This window comes from Vulpes lagopus, chromosome 9 (genome assembly GCF_018345385.1).
Source record: "Vulpes lagopus strain Blue_001 chromosome 9, ASM1834538v1, whole genome shotgun sequence".
NCBI classification, from domain to species: Eukaryota; Metazoa; Chordata; class Mammalia; order Carnivora; family Canidae; genus Vulpes; species Vulpes lagopus.
In genome coordinates, this window is record NC_054832.1 from 10,449,203 (window position 1) to 10,466,865 (window position 17,663).

General features: G+C 45.6%; 1 protein-coding gene across 3 annotated transcripts in view; it reads left to right on the plus strand.

Moving 5' to 3' along the window:
- The window catches only part of ADCY8 (adenylate cyclase 8), a 203,551-nt gene that overhangs the window by 149,681 nt on the left and 36,207 nt on the right, over positions 1-17,663 (plus strand). For 2 of the 3 annotated variants that reach the window (XM_041768492.1, XM_041768495.1), the window contains 2 exons: positions 8,963-9,164; positions 11,219-11,308. In XM_041768492.1, coding sequence (XP_041624426.1) covers positions 8,963-9,164; positions 11,219-11,308 — 292 coding nt within the window. The remainder of the gene's footprint in view (positions 1-8,962; positions 9,165-11,218; positions 11,309-17,663) is intronic. The other variant, XM_041768493.1, reaches the window with a different exon arrangement.

The window sequence follows — 17,663 nt, forward strand, 5'->3', positions numbered from 1 at the left end:
TAAAGGTTCTCATCAACAGTGACGAGTCATGTTGGATGAGAATGGCATACAACCTCTGTGGTCTTCCTCTCAAAAACCCATAACCTAATCATGCGGGGTGGGGGGACAAATTCCAATTGAAAAACATTCTACAATATACCTGGCCAGTACGCCTCACAACTGTCAAGGCCACTTAAAGCAAAGGAAGTCTAAGAAACCCTCACAGTGAGTAGAGCCTAGGGAAATAGGACAACTAAAAAATTGAAGGTGGTATCCTGGAGTGGAGATATAAATATGAAAAGTCCCATAAAGAATGTCCAACCCAGTATCTATGAGCTTAACAAGGGGACAGGCAGTGCTGTTGAAATGATATTCCAATTTTTATTAAAAAAATTTTTTTGAAGATACATTTGATTCCAGAGCTGCGGCAAGAAACACACAAGATGAGCCTGGAACATCTTGTCCTACTAGAAAGTAAGGAAGCCATCAAGTTTATTAGCCATGTCTAAAGGACTTGGAAGCCATGGTAAAGAAGTTCCCATTGTCCAAAGATGAAATCATTTAGCTTTAGTATGGCTAGTTGTTAAAATGGTCAGTGAAAACCCACCAAATATTTTTAGCTTTATGAGTTTATAATGACATTTTTGAAAGTTGGTAACCAATGGTGGAAGATAGAGAACTGATTGGTTATCTTGGAAATTGTTAAAAAAAAAAAAAAAAAAGAAAAGAAAAAAATATGTTTTCTGTCTTGCCTGCACGAAGCGTACCACAAAATCACCAAATAGATGAGTGGAGACATCATAAAATTATTCATGCTAATAATTTTCAAAGAAATTATAGAATTAAAATAGCACCATTTTCTAATATCCCAATGAATTAATGGATCTAGGAATTGAGCATCAGAGGATGTTATTAGCACAAAAGCAGAGACAACCATGTCTCCTGATGAGAAGAACACAACACGTTTATAGTCTTACCAAAAGGATTAAATCTAAGTCTGATCAGGGTTTTGAATCCAGTTTCCAACTTGCAAGAATCATGGAGGATGAAGGATATTGAATGAGTCTGCAAAAGTAAAATCCAGGCAGTGGGAAATGCTATAGGCCAACGGCACATATTCTTTAATAAATAAGTTGTAATGAAAATAAAGAGACAAAGAGAGAACCTGCACATTTTTTGAAAGACTTAAAAGATAAAGAAAATTCAATTAAAAATGGCAAGACTAAGCTGTAGTGTCTAAATATAGATGATAAAACTATAAAGGGGAAAGGAGAACGATTGATTGGGGGTGGGAGAGAGGGTTATAACAGTGCCCTACAAAGTTCTATTTTATGAACTCTGTGGTCATTACAAAGGCAGACACGTTATATATAATAGGTCATGAAGCTATACTTTGGTGCGGTTTTCTGTATTTATGCTTCATTTTTATCAGTTTTTTAGTGAGAAAGAAAAGGAAAGACTGTGTACCTCTGCTAAATTGGTACACAGTCCATGAATCCCTGTTATAAGCCAGACCTGCGTTAGATCCTGAAAATGTATCAGTGAACAAAAAAGACAAAAAAAATTGCCCTCCTAGATCTTATAATCAAGTGGTTGGAATCAAAGAAATAATTAAAATATATGCATAAGTCTGGATAAATATGTAGCTACTTCTATGCTGTATCTCCATAGGTAGGTGTGCCTCTGCTGTGCATGCAGATAATGCACATACTATATAGTAGATAGGTATTTGCTATGGCAGTGAATGAATCAGGAAAGGTACTAAGGAGGGCCATAAGCGGATTCGTTTCCTGACTCCACAAGAACTATGTGGGATCTTGAGGATGCTCTCAGGGTGGTGAGCTGCAAGAGACAACAGGGTCTTGCCAGATTCACCCAAACTTCCCGGACTCCCCTCTTCGCTCCTGCGAGTAGAGAGTTGGAAGCCAAGAAGGGCCATATCTGGTGCATGCTCCCCCCTGACTCCTGGAGCACCGGGTGTTGACGTTCCCAACAGACATCCTTTATGTGCCTGTTTGTGCTAGACAGCGGAGGTACACAGTCCTGGTTCCTGCTGTCATAAAGCTTACAGTGTCAGGGGTGGGAAGGTAATTAGCCAAATAGCTAGGATGTGTAGGAATGAGGTGAGGCAAACAGATCAAGGCAGGCTTCCCAGAGGAGGTGACATTGACATCTGGACTGCCTCCTGCTGGACCAGTCAGGTCACCAGAGAGGACTGAGGTTGGGGGAGAGGGAGGGTTGGAAAGTGAGTGTCTGCAAACGAGGGGTGTGTAAGGCTTAGCTGGGGAGTTGTGATGGGTTGGCAGAGAAGACATTACGGAAGCTTTTATTCAAAGCAGTGATGTGGTTGACTTTGTGTGTAGAAGGATCACACTAACATGGCAGATGGAAAGGCCGGAGGGCCTTTAGGGAAGATCAATAGAAGGCAGTTGCCAGACTCTGGGGTGAGAAACGGTAGGGACAAGATAACAGTGGTGGGGGCGTTGTGGGGGGGGGGCAGGGGCCAGAGAGGAAGAATTTGCTAGATGGTTAGGGCAGAGATGGACTGGGCTATGGGGGATGGAAGAGAGAGAGGAGCCCAGGGCGGCACTGGGACAGAAAGGCTGGGTGGGCTCCCTTCCCAAGGGCCATGACCAAGGATGGGGACTCAGCCCCGAGACCCGGTTCCTGGCTTCAGGGAAAGAGATGTGCATCCTCAGGCAGCAGCTGGCCAGCAGGAGTCTCTGACTGGGGTGCAAGCTGAAATAGCAGCTGGAGCCCCAAACTCACCTGCACAGTCGAAGAGAAGAAACTGACAGTGAGGAAAGCATCCCCAGTTGATCCCTGACCAGACAGTCGGCATGTTGTGGGGACTGAGAGGCCCCTGTGCCCCAGATGCACAGCACAGGCTTTCATTTACGTGTGCTTGTTTCCTCTCCAACTCATTTTGTGTCTGATTGATTCTTTGCGGCTCAACAGATGGTAGGTGCCTTTCTCTGGCATTTCTTCTGTCATGGGCTTTTGAGCAGAGGAGGCAGGCTCTGCCCCTATGACCACGGCTGACTCCCAGCCCGCAAAGCAAAGCGTCACGGACCCTGGCAAGGACAGTGCTTGCTCTGCCCTGGGCTCCAAGTTCCACACGCACGCAGATGTTCCTCTCCCAAAAGGAAAAACTGAGGAAAGGACAGAAATATTATCTTTTGTGATGGTAGCACGGTGTATCTCAGTCTGCAAGCTTGGTGATGAAAGGGTAGAGGACAGACAGGGAGGAAGGGGGGGACGAGAGAGGAAAGGAAAGAAGAGGGAGGAGAAAATATGCAAGCAAGAGAAGGAGGCTAGGGGGAAAAAAAAGAAGGAGGCGCTGGATCTTACTACTTCTGTGCACCTCTCTAGCTGTATGTATGTACTTGACCTCTCGGGAACCTCGATTTTCTCATCTGTAAAATGGAAATAGCGATACCCACTTCCCAAGGTTGCTGTAAGAGGTAAAAGAACCATATCGATTTTGATAAATTCTGGTTCCCTTCCTTTTCCTGAGCCATAGTATTTTCATCTGTCGAAGTGGCTAAGAATACCTACCTCTCAGGGTCGCTGTGAGGCTCAACAGCACTATTGGACCCACAGGCTTTGCAGATTCTGGAGGGTGGTACAAATGTCATCTTTGGGTGTGATCCCAGCTTCCGTTTACGACTGCACCCCAAGCTGCCAGAGGCTGTTCACTCGCACTCATTGATCTCCACCTTCCCAGCAAACAGCCAGTCGTGATACCAACCCAGACTCTGTTTTAAAGACAGACTGCGGAGAGCAATTAGAACTTAATATCCAGAAATGATTTGGAGAGAGCTGTTTGCAAATCCATTGTCATTTTTTTTTTGGACTCAATTTCAGAAATGAGAGGTTTCCTTGCCTCTTATGGACACCAACAATGCAAAGCAAATTCAGAGCCCCTGGACGCCTGAGTAGCCCTATAATTAGATTTTAAAAACTATAATTGGTTGTTATAATGTTTATGTGTGCAGAAAGAAATGAACACTGAGGAGCTGCTGCAGAGAATCTTGGAGAAATTTTATAGGCAGCGCCAGCGCCTTGCATCTTATAATTAATATTCTTCCCATCGATCTTTGAAACGCCCTCGGTTTTCTGGATTTCACTGTGAATAGAGAAGGCTTGATGTTTCTTTAAGTTCGTATTATGTGCTAAGCACACAGCTTTATTATTTTAATCCCAGAGCCTCCATTAAGAGGTAGACTTAAAAATTCTGGTTTTGCAGACTAAAAAATGATGCTCAGGATAGTTAGTTACCTTGCCCAAGGCTGTGTCCCTAGTTAGGTTTTGGGGCTATGGGTTCAAACACCCAGGGTTTGTTCACTCTTCCACTCACTACCCCACATGCCCACCTTTTACCTACTGTCCTAGCTCCTTCCAGCTGCTGTAACAAAATACTACAGACTGTGGGCTTATAGACAGCAGACCTTTACTTCTCATAATTCTGGAGGCTGGAATTCCAAGATCAAGGCACTGGCACATTCAGTGTCTGGTGGGAGCCCTCTGCCTGGCTTGTCCCTATGACCTTATGTGGAGGAAGAGGCCAGGGAGCTCTGGGGGCCTCTTTTATGAGGGCACTGACCCCATTCACGAGGGCTCTACCCTCATGACCTCATCACGTCCCACATGCCCCACCTCCATATACCATCGCATTGGACATTATGATTCAGTATCCAGATTTGGGGAAATGCAAGCCCTCAGGCCATTGCTCCTCCTTTTCCTTTGTTTCAGTAAACCCAGAAGGGAGTGCGGATCCTTTAAAATGGCATTAGGGGCTCAGGTGGGTTCTCTGTGCCAATCCCAGCATAACGAAACACCCCACCAGAAGTGGACCCAAAAACGCAACAGCTGGATGGGCAACAAAACATCAGTTTTGTACATTGCCAAGCAAACACATGCTTTGCCTGTGCAAAACTACAGCCCGGAATACAGAACATGGCTGAAGTCAAGAGACCACATGGTGTCCGTTCTGAATCTCCTGGATCTCTACTTGTGTCTCCTACTCTACCTCCCACACCAGTGTGGGATCTCACGACTGGTGAGAAAGCTGAGAAAGACCAATACAAGGCACATCGAGTGCCACCCCCTCCCCCGTCCCAAAGGAAGGAAGATCTGAGCAGTGTCTGTTGGTACTTCCTGGTGACATGTGAGCTTCATTGCCAAGAGGAGACCTCTTCTTACAGAGAAGGTCCTGGTTCTGGCTTCCCAACCATCTTAGTGGGTCTACAAGAAGGGGCGGGCCAGCGGCTGAACTTCACATAAACATTGAATTTCAACAGTGGCTCTTCCTTCTGAGAAGAACCAGGTCCACTGACCATCCCAGATAGGCTCTGATCAGGCCAATGGCAGACTCCTCCTAGAAGCAAGGGGATGCGCAGAGATCCTGGAGGATGGATGAGAAAGAAGCCTTTTCCCTATGAAGGCTGGTGAGGGGAGGAACAGCATCTTCTCTCCCCACAAAAGCGTTAAGTCAGCGAGTAAAGTTTATTGAGTGCTTTCTGTGTGCTCAGCTCTACACCAGGTGTCATAGAAGAATCCAGAGAAAAACAGCCTTGAAGGATGAACAAGACATTCTCCCCAGGAGAGAGCACAGAAGCAGAAGAAGCACAGTCCTTAGGGCGGAGAGGAGAGAGCAGGAGCCCGGGGCCAGGCAGGCCATGCAGGTCCACAGACTACCCAGATGGCAGCGGGGACCGCAGAGGAGTCTGAGGCTCCCGCCTAGCAGCTCTCAGAGCAATCTTTGCAGGCTTTGCTTCCGCCTCACACTTTGAAACAAGGCATTCGTATTCTCAGTGGCTGCCCCATGGTATTGAGACGCATCAGGCTTGAAATTGGCCCCCTTTCTCCAGGGACTATGTGACAAAAGCGATCCACCTGTGTCCCCTTTCATTCGCCTCCCCTGGGTGCCCCAGAAGGATGGTGTGCTGTTCAGGAGTGTTTTTCCAGCCTGTTTTGGGGGGATGTTTCCCATCTGCCCAGAGCCCTCTGGGAACCCACTGCTGCAGACCTTCTGTTCTTATCTAGAACTCCTGCAGAGATTTCCTGTCAAGGTGATCCATAAAATCAAAACTGTGCAAGCATTAAAAAAGAAGAAGAAGGGATCCCTGGGTGGCGCAGTGGTTTGGCGCTTGCCTTTGGCCCAGGGCGCGATCCTGGAGACCTGGGATCGAATCCCACATCAGGCTCCCGGTGCATGGAGCCTGCTTCTCCCTCTGCCTATGTCTCTGCCTCTCTCTCTCTCTCTCTGTGACTATCATAAATAAATTAAAAAATAAAAAAAAAAAAAGAAGAAGAAGAAAAAGAAGAAACCTCTAAAACCTCCAACAAATAAAGTCAGAGAGAGTGACTTTCCAGATTTTGTGATGCTTGAGCACGCAGAGGGACTTACCAGTCTTATCTATTCCCCACCTTGCAAATGACTTGCCTCCTGGGTGTCCTTCTCTCCTGATCATTTGACTACATTTCCTAAATTCCTTTTGCTGCCTTCTCTTCTTCCAGCCCATCAACTTCTTCTGTAGCTTCACTGTGGTTCCCCTACTTCTTACCCTCCTTGGGCACACTCCTTCCTTCGTAGATCTTCAACCGCCACATGTTCACTCCAGACCCATAGTTCCACAACCGTCCCTCTAACTGCCTAGCCATCTGCATGGCCCTAGCTGGATGATCCACAAGCACCAAAAATTCAATTTTCCCCAAATCAAGTTCACCATCCTTACCCTCTATGGACCAGCTTCTCTTCCTGCATTTGCCATTTAAGATGGCAAAAGCATGAGAGTCAGCCTTAATGATGCCACTCTGCCATCCACCTCACACACACACACACACACACACACACACACACACACATATGAAGAGAACCACCAGGTCTTTCCTTGACCCTCCCAGTTATCAGTGCTGCTACCTTATGTCCCTCCCTTGGTAACTCGGGCCCCAACTATCTAAACCTCTGCTAAATGCTTTCTCTCCTCTTCACTCCATCCTCCACCTCCCACCGTGACTGTTCCTCAGATACACAGATCTGACCCTGTCCTTCCCGATTAAACATCTGGAACAGCTGTATCTTGCCTCTATGCAGAACTTCATACACAGCATTTAAGAGAGCCCTCACTCTCGAGCCCAACAGCCTCACCACTTGGGTTAGTGGAAGTTCTAAACACAGCGGTCACTCTTACTCTCCTGATGCTCTTCTCATGCTGCCCACCTTTCCCTCCTTAGAACCCTCTCCTCAACCTCCAAGGCCTGACCCAAATGCCCCCTCTTTTGTGAAGCCTCCCTTGATTGCTTTTCCTGTTTTCTAGATGATGGTTGTGCAAAACCCTTTATGGATCATAGCGTATTATCCAATAGTTCATCGTATGTATGTCCATATTCCCCTCTAGATTATGATCTCCTAGAGGATGGAGAACATGTGTCCATGTATCCCATGGTGCCAACTACTATCTGGGAAGAAGCTTGTTTAATGAATAAGTAGATGAAACCACGGAAGACAAAAAAGATGACAGCACATGTGGGAGGTCTATTACTTGTGAAAGGGATTAGGATGGCACAGTGGACTTTAAATCTTAGCTCTAACACTAACCAACTCTGCAACCCTTGGGAAGTTGCTTTTCTCTGAGCCGTAAACCTTCATCTGAAAAAAAGAAAAAGAAAGATCAAAAGACTTATCTTGATAAGTCTGTTCCAAGGAATGGACATCAGCAATTATATAAATTGCTTAGCATTGTGTCTAGCACATAATCGGGGCTCAGTACATTACCGACGCTAGTGCTATTGTTAGTGTTATTGTTAGCTAGTGCTAACAATTCAGGCAGAAGGATAGTGAGGTACTGTTAGAAGAAGGTAGGTCTAACTTCATTCACTAAACATTTGTTTATTGAGCACCAACCAGTGGAAGATGCTAAAGCCAAATAGATGAATGTCACTGTATAGAGGAAAGAGCCACTTCCATCAAGGTATGCTTCAATGTGCAACAGTTGGCTGGAGAGAGAACAAGGAATGAATTCCCAAGGGGAAGCAATATGCCTGGTGAGAGGTTGGCTGGTAAGGAAAGGAAGCAGTCAGAGACACCTCCAGAGATGGGTTTGAGATCACTGAGTTGCTACAAACAGCCTGACACCCAGAAGAGGTGTCTAGTAGACAGGGGCTACCATGGGCCTGAGCTTTGGTGAGACCTTGAAGCACAAGATGTATACTTGGGGGTGATGTTGAAGCCTTGGGCAAGGATGAGTTCTCCTTAGTGTACTACTCAAATCATACCCTTACCCTATGTCTCAAGTGGCACATGGTATATTCCATGCAAATCTTGGTAATCAAGGACCAAGTTCTTGGCATCGGAGTAGACCAAGAGGGAAGTTTTTCATAAAATCCACTACAAAGGGGAAAGGGCATCTGGGTCCCTCCCACAGCCGGGATATTGAGATAAAATTCCAGTGGTGTGTTACCTTGGCAGCAGTTGCCTAGTAAGAAAGATGAATGAATGATAAAAGAAGTAAAAAAAAAAAAAGGAGGGGATCCCTGGGTGGCGCAGCGGTTTAGCGCCTGCCTTTGGCCCAGGGCGCGATCCTGGAGACCCGGGATCGAATCCCACGTCGGGCTCCCGGTGCATGGAGCCTGCTTCTCCCTCTGCCTATGTCTCTGCCTCTCTCTCTCTCTCTCTCACTCTCTCTCTATGACATCATAAATAAATTAAAAATTTTTAAAAAAAAGGACAGGAACAATAAATCAAGTCAAATATATGATGGTCATTTCTAAATTTCTCCACAAAATATTCTAGGGTTGGATATAATAAAAATGTCTCCTGCTGATAGTCCTTTTCCTGAATAATCAGAGCTTTAGAGAATTATTGGGTGCCAGAGTTGGGGAAGGGCAGTCATGGATATGCTTACCTTCCAGTGTTGTCCAGTGAGTGGGGATCAGACAATCAATGCCATGTGACCCAACATTCTGGGTTTCCTTTCAGGGTGATGCCAATGGCCATCCAGTTTTCCATCCTGATTATGCTGCATTCGGCTCTGGTCCTCATCACGACAGCAGAGGATTATAAGTGTTTGCCCCTTGTCCTCCGGAAGACATGCTGTTGGATTAACGAGACCTATTTGGCCCGGAATGTCATCATCTTCGCATCCATCCTGATTAACTTCCTGGGCGCCATCCTGAATATTGTAAGCATTCCAAACCCATCAACCCTCTGGCTTCTCGCAGGCAGGGAGGAATGAAGTATTTATGAAGCCTGCAGCTTCTTGCATGGGTACCACTTCCCTTCATGTGCCTGGTGCAGCCCCGAGCTTAGGGACAGAACAGAGATGCGGCCACTGTCAGAGCTGTGCACTTTACTGGTGGCAAATTGTCTCTTTCCCAGTGGGGGAGGTCATTTGCTCCAAAGGAGCTCAGACGCCCGTAAGTTTCTATATTATTGGTGGCCAATCAATTATAATCATGAATTAGAGTTCCGTCTAATTAAGTACCTACCTGCTATGTGCCATGCACTGAAGGAGGAGCTGTACATGTTTTTCTTGTTAATTCCTCACATAAACCCCGTGAGGTAAGTCTCCTTATCCCCACCTTATGGCTAAGGAAACTGAGGCTCAGAGACATGAAATAACTTGCTAATAAGGTCTGTCTGACTCCACAACTCATGCTCATGCTCAAATGCTGAATTGTATCTCTGGGAGTGGGAGTGGGGGGAACGGAAATAAAAGAGCTGTCATTTCTTGAGCACCTACTATGTGCTACAGGTAGGTATTACCGTTCCCATGTGATGGATAAGGAAACTTCAGGAAGCTTGAGATCTTGCTTATGACTTTCCAAGAGTTCATACTGGATGTGACACATTGAACTCAGATGACTCTCCAGCTGCCATATTTATCATTTGCTTTTAATTTGGTGATCCATGTTTTAATGATTTCATTTTCTCTCTAGAATGGTAACATGGTAGTGACAGCATTTTCTGTGATAATACATACAGTCGGTGTTGTCCATGACTTAGATTTTAGGAGTGATCTGTCTGATTCCAGGTTTTGAACTTGGCACATTGGGAGAGGCTAGGAGAGGCATCATCTTGTGGCTGAACCCATCATTGTGCCCTTTGGGCCCGAGGGAGGGTCTCCACAAGTTCAGGGACCCAAACTGTGGACTCCCCCAATTGTCAGCCCGTGAGTCGGAGGCTTATACTGCCTGAAATTAATTGTCCAGAATGGCCCAATAATTACCTAGAGTCTACGTTGCTCAAGCTCTGTGGTTGGCCTTGTCGTAAAGGATTCTATGGGATAAAGAGAAAGGAAAATCCTAATCTAACTAAAGTCATCATCTAATGACTATTTTATAGATTATTGCAATTGAAAATGGAAGTGCTTAGGAGCATTGATCATGGCCTGCGGAGACGTAGCCAGGATCTCAAGTCTTGACGAATCAGGTATTTCCGGGGTGCAGGATTTGGAAAGAAGTTCAGTGACTCTAGGTCAGGGTTAACTCTGGGCCACCCATGCCACAAGGGTGCAGTAGGAAGTTCAGAGGCTTTGGAGTCAGATAGACCTGCGATCAAATCTCAGCTCTACCGCTTACCGGCTCGGTGATGCTAGACAAGTTACTTTACTTCTCAGAGTTTCATATTTTTCTATTGTAAAATGGGGATGAAAACAATAGCTACGTCACAAGGTGGTTGTGAGGCTTTTTTGTCCAAAGTGTCTGGCACAGAGGAGGCATTCAGCCCGTGGTAGCTACTCCTTCCTGAGCACTACAAAATCTGTAGCAATGTCTGGCCTAGGAAATGAAGCCCCAACCCCGGCTCTCCTGCACCCCTTGCTAAAAGTCTTTCTGGAAGACGTGCCTCTCAGATCCCTGGAATCCTCCCAGCTGTGGATGAAGAGACAGGCTGCGAGAATAGCTCAGGCCTTCTCTCCTGCCATCTGGCTCTCTTCAGGGTCCCACAAGCACATCCCACTGCCCTATGCCTGGCTCCGTGGCTGGCTTGTAAATGCTTTTTTCTGAGCCAGCACCTTCTTTAAAATGAAAGAGGAGATCCCAGCTGGCACGTCCATTCTGGAATGAAGCCCCCCTCCCCTGCCCAACCCCCCCGTAGGGCCTGGTCTGCCCAGGCTCCTGCCGAAGCTCAGCAGTGACGCACACTCTGTTGCCAGCACTCGCACTGACTTTGTCGTTCCTGTGTTGTTGTGTTTTGTTTTGTTGTTGTTTTTCTTCTTTTTTTTTTAATCCGCAGCTGTGGTGTGATTTTGACAAGTCGATACCCTTGAAGAACCTGACTTTCAATTCCTCAGCTGTGTTTACAGATATCTGCTCCTACCCAGAGGTATTTATTCCCGAGCTCCCCTTGGCAAGACTTGGGCCTAGGTTCCTCCGCCAGTTCCGCATGAGCAGGACTGGCTGAAAGGTCTCAGAAAGCCTTCCAGAGGTTGGCCTCCTTCTTCTGCCTCCTGCTCCTCCTGCCCCTCCTCCTCCTCCCCTTCCTCCTCCTTCCTCTTCTCTGCCTTCCCTTCTCACTCCTGCCTCTTTCCTACTCCCACTTCTAGGCTTTCCTAATTCTCCCTCCTTCCTCCTCCTCCTCTCTCCCTTACTCACCTCCACTCTATTCATTTTCCTCTTCCCTTTCCTTCCCTCCTCCTCTCATCCCCCCTCCTCATCTCGAAATCTTAGAGCAGAATGTGCTGTTGTTGCCAACGCAGGGCAGAGTTATGGCTCAAATGGCATTTGCTGTGTTAAAGAAGGAGGGAAAGAAGGACAAGACAGGAGGAGGGAAGGAAGAAGGAAGGAAGGAAGGAAGGAAGGAAGGAAGGAAGGAAGGAAGGAAGGTGAAAGGAAGGAGAGAATGAAAAAAGGAAGGAAAAGAAAGGAGGGAAGGAAGGAGGGAAGAGGAGTAGGGAGGGAGAGGTAGAAACCAGGAAGCTAGTGAGTCACAATCACAGCAAACCACAACTGAACTTAAAGCAAAGTGCAGCACCATAGGGTCGGGAGGTGTCCCAGCAGAGATTGTCCCACCATCATTGTGTAAGTCTCACCCTCCCTTGGCCGCGGAGCCACAGGTCTGGCCCTGAGCCTTGGGGTCAGCCTATGGTGTTGGGCAAAGGACAGGTTTAGGCTGCGTTAGGCGCAGCCCAGACTTTTACACCTGGGGGCAGAAGTTCTGGGTCAAGACAGAGGACAGCTGGAAGGTCCTAACAGACTCTGGCCCGCCTCATGCCCTGAGGACCCAGGTAGATCCTTGTTCCCTAAGACCGCTCCATTGTTTGGGTGGGAGAAGGGCTCTGTGTTGTCTCACCTAGGCCCCAGAATCAGTGTGAGAAACATTCTGGAAATGGAAGAAAGGCTCCTGCCACCTACAAGGTATAGAGCGTCTATTTGATATGCAGAACATCATGAAATTCTCCAGCTGTGTGGGGGAACAAGAGGTTGTCACCTCCACTTTCTAGATAATATAACAGAGGCCCCAAAAGAAACATGCTCAGTGCCACTCACCGCCACTCCTGCCTGCCTCCCATCCTCCCTCACTTCTTTCCTTCCTTCCTTCCTTCCTTCCTTCCTTCCTTCCTTCCTTCCTTCCTTCCTTCCTTCTCTCCTCCTCTTCCTAATTCAGCTCACAAGACTAGGAACTGCAGTTGAAACCCTAGCTGGCTTGTTCGTGACCTCCTGCTTCTGCATCCAGGCTTGGTCCTCAGTTCCTAAGGAGGAACTAGGCTTTTCTTTAGGATGTCCAGGGCAGGATGGGACTAGCTGTCATGGGGGGACCTCCTCCCACCAAGTACTGAAGGATTACAGGCCTCATGGACTCTGTGGGATACCAGGTCCCTGAGAACATCTAGGTTTGGAGGGCATGAGGAGTGTCCTGGGAGGCAGTGAGTTGGCCAACCATCAGATCTGGAGAGCTAAGCAAAGCTGGATTTCACTCCTGGCTGAGCCCTTTCACCTGCTAGCAGTGGAATATTGAATCAGCTCTTATTCCCTCTCAACTTGAGCTTCCTTGTCTGTAAAGTGGGAAAAATAATACCCTCTTCATGTGGCTGTTGTGAGGTTAGGGAATAATCATGTTGTCAGGGTGCCTACCTAGACAAGTTAGCAGATGTGGAGCTCCCAACAGGTCATCTGACATGAAGCTGAGCTATTAATCTGGGCTTCCAGTTCACTCTAAACAGTGTATCCCCTTAGCCCCAAACCTAAACTCAGGACCACAACTCTCATGGGTTTGCCGGTCCTAAGAAAGTGGCTTTTGGATGACATAGCATCATCTCTGTGCCTCGGTTTCCTTATCTATAAAATGTGGAGGAAAGTAGTACCTTCCTCAAGGGTGGTTGTGAGGATTAAGTGCATTAATCCATGTAACCTGTCCAGAGTAGCATCTAGCACAAAATACCTGCTCATTAAACATCAGCCATGATGCATTTATGATTTCCTGTAAGAAGGTTTTGAGCCTGCACTACCAATATATGTTTATCTCTAACTTACATTCCTGTATCACTGTGCTAATGTATTGTGTACAGTATGGAACATATTCAAAAATTAGAAATGTTTAAAAGTGAGGTAAATAAGAGTTTCAGTACTTTCCTCCCACAACCAAAGGATCATCTTGCTCAGGGGTGAGCAAACTGTGGCCTCCAGTGAAATTCTAACTGCCACCTGTTTTGTAAGTAAAGTTTTATTGGGGCTTAGCCACACCCATTTATTACCAATTGTCTATGGCTACTTTGTTTTTGGTAAAGATTTATTTACTTACTAGAGAGAGAGCATGAATAGGCAGAGGAGTAGAGGAAAGAGAGTCCTCAAGTAGACTCCACATTGAGCCCAGAGCATGACGGGGGCTCAATCCCAGGACCCTGAGATCATGACCTGAGCTGAAATCAAGAATTGGCCACTCAACCAGTGGAACCCCCTGGGTTCCCCAACTGTGGCTACTTTGATAGTACAATTGACAGAGCTGAATAGTTGCAAGAGATGGTGTGGCCCACTAAGACAAAATGTTTGCCAACTCTTGGCATCATCCTAGATGCAGGTACCCCACTGGCCTAAAAAATGGGCATCTGGACTCTTTCCATCACCATCTACCACAAACAACCTGATTTGACTGACCGGTTACCATCTTAATATATATGGCTGTGCCTCTCTACCTAGGGATTTATCTACCAAACAAGAAGGAATCAGACACTCAGACCTTGTAAAAGGCTTAATCAACACACAAGGCTGCCCAGTACTCAACACACATTTGTCTTCAAATCCCTTCATCTCTCTGAGCTTTGGCTTCATCGTCTGTGTACCTGACCTCTCTACTTCAACCTATGAGAAACAGGACTCAGTCCGAAAGCATGTGCTAGAAACATCATATAAACATGGATGATGTGCTATAAAGCATAAGAGGCTGTTCTAATATATGGTACCAAGTTTATTTTAGTATTGAACTCGAGCTCACCAATTACTCAAAATGGATGAAGAGACAGTAAATGACAGTGAAGAAAGTGGCATTCCAAGGATGATGTGAGAAATTGTCTGGGGGAGGGAAGAGACATGGGTTTGTGAAACAAAAGCAGATCACACACACAAATGTAGAGTGTCATTATCCCAAACACCTGCACAGGGTTCTCAGTAGCCTCGATGGGAAGACCTCCATTTTAGAGTCAAGCCCTTCATTATATGCGCTGGCACATTTGAATAGCCAGTTGTATGCAGGAGCAGTCCGAGCTTGCTAACGTTTTCAAGGGCCCGGGAGAGCCAGTCTCCCATAGGGTTGCCATTATCTGTGTCTTTGCTCAAGAAATATTAACTGTCATGATGAAGATGAGAGAAGAAAGGGGGGGATTGAAAGAGGCAAGAGGGAGAAAGAGCAAGAAAGAGCCAGAAAGAGGAAGAGAAACAATTACAAGAAAAAAAGAATACACGGTTGAGTAAATGAGCAAATTTTTTGAATTCCAAAAGTAATGATTAAAAAAAAAACTAGTGCTTTCACTTCTCTGCTTAGCTCTTCATGTAGGAGTCTGAACTCCAAGTGGTTTGGAGGACACTTTATTCAGGGTGTGGTCAGAAGTCTCCGGCTGCGATGCAGGGTAAAATTAGGTTTTCCCACACTCCTTGCAGAAGGAAGCCCACCAGAACATTCAAACGAAGAAGAAGCATCAAATAGCTTTGTAGTAATTTCAGAACTTTTCTAGTGGAACAGAGGGATGTTATATGAGCTTTTTTTTTTCTGCCCAGACCCAATAATATGTTATGACTAAATATATAAAGAAGAACAATATTTTTTCCCAAATCACAATCAATTTTTGGAATCGCCTTTCCCCACAAAGAGCGAAAAAGCCATAAAAGCACAGGGTGATCCAAAAACCAACAAGTCCCACCTCATTAAAGCTTAGATTTCAAGTCTTTAAGGACATTAACAGAACTTGGGAAAGATACCAGGTATGGGTGGCAGAGGCTGTGTGGTGACCTTGAATGAGTGAGGACTCTTCTTCTGCCATGTACTTGCTGTGCAGCCTTGGACAAGTCTCTTAACTACTCTGAGCCTTAGTTTTCTCACTTATATAATGGGATTATTTGTTATTGTTTTGATTTGTGTTGTGGAGCCCAACGTGGGTCTTGAACCCTGAAATCAAGACCTGAGCTGAGATAAAGAGTCATCTGCTTAACTGACTAAGCCACCCAGGTGCCCCTATAATGGGATTCTTAATAATATCTACCTCATAAGATTGTTGGGGTGACAAATAGAGATGACATCCATAAAGCACTAATTAAATGTTAGTTTCTTCCTTGTCACTTTCTTGAAGGCATTGGTAACAAGGGTAAAATAGTGCTGCCCAAGTGGAGATCTGAACTTAAGAAAGATAGAGCAATAACAAATTTTTTTAAATGCACAAGGCTCCATGCTCCAAACATGGGTTTATCTACATGATCGTGTGTCCAGTGTATGGCTAAAAACGTGAACAGGCTACATTTTCATAGCCTATTTCCCTTTCATCGTATTATTCTCCTGGCCTCACCAGTTGTTTCCAAGATGGTGACCACCTTGTGTTGCATCGACCTCAGGGACCCAGATCCTTCCAGATTCTGCACTTGTTGCTCATGCTGAGGGGGTGGTCTTGGAGCACACACTCTCATTCCAACAATGTCACCATGTTCCTCTCTGTTAATCATTCTTAGCTGACAGTGGATACTTCCTAGATGTATGTTTCACAATGTCAGATTGCTGTCCTCTCTATGGTTAATTGAAATTCACACTTAATTTCTGGAAGTCAATGGGATTCATAATCTGACTGGACATCATTGCTTTTTTTTTTTTTTTAACTGAATGGGAAGAAATCAGAGAGAGAGACAAACCATAAGAAACTCTCTCTCTCTCTCTCTCTCTCTCTAAGATTTTTATTTATTTACTCATGAGAGATTGGGGGGTGGGCGCAGAGGGAGAAGCAGACTCGATGCAGGGAGCCTGATGTGGGACTCGATCCTGGGACTCCAGGATCATGCCCTGGGCTGAAGGCAGGTGCTAAACCACTGAGATACCCAGGGATTCCCTGGACATCACTGTTTAGGAATCAAATACAGACTGCATTTTTGATGTTTTTTAAAAACAGACTCTGATTAAAAAAAAAAAAAAAAAAGAACAGACTCTGATGATAATTTACAAAGATCTGAGCAGTCATCAAAGAAACTCAGCCAAGATAAGGACATAGTCTTGCAAGTGAGTGTATTGACTCAACCAGTAAGCACCGCCAAGATAAGCATCATCCCACGTTTAAAAAAAAAAAAAAAAAAAAACATTGTGTCATAATGCCTTTACATAAGAAATAGATACTGTGTAGGCTCTTTGATTAGTTTTGATTCATAGCTTTCCTGGGATAGTCAATATTTGTACATATAACCAATGCAGGTATGTCTTTCCAGGAAGGATTATAAGGTGAAAGTATTGACTGAGAATGTAGTTGCTTCTAGAAATATCTAGAACAGTCCATCTGCCTTCAACCAGTCAGATAGAAACATCTCATCTACTTGTGGACTTTATTTTTTTTTAAGATTTTATTTATTTATTCATGAGAGACACAGAGAGGCAGAGACATAGGCAGAGGGAGAAGCTGGCTCCCTCTGGGGAGCCTGATGTGGGACTGGATTCCAGGACCTCAGGATCACGACCTGAGCCAAAGGCAGGCGTTCAACCACTGAGCCACCCAGGTGCTCCTACTTGTGGACTTTAAATGCAGTTTTGACAGGTTGAAGCTAACAACTATAATAAACTAGAGAATATTCACCATTCTTCCCCTCGTATGGGAAAAAGAAAGGCCAGTCATGGAAACCAGGATCTAGAATAAGCCAAAGCAGTCGGATTGTGGCGGAGCACCCAGGATATGCAAAATGTCCCTTTCCCCTGCCTTACACATTCTAGTAATAAGCGGGTTGGTCATCTCCACCTGCACCCGTGGTGACCCCAGGATCCTGACACTGTCACTTCTGGGCCATGCAGGGAAGGGAGGCTCAGGATGAAGCAGAGCTGTCTTTGACCTGGGTGCACTTCACTGCGCTGCTTGTACCAAGAGTTATAATTGAGAATCAGATTTTGTGTGAATCTGAAAGTTTGGATTCTTTCTTTGAAGGACGATAACTTCTGAAAATTGTCAGCTGTCTTTCCTTTTGTTTCCTGTGAGTTTACAATGCCACAGAATTTGGCAGTAACCAAA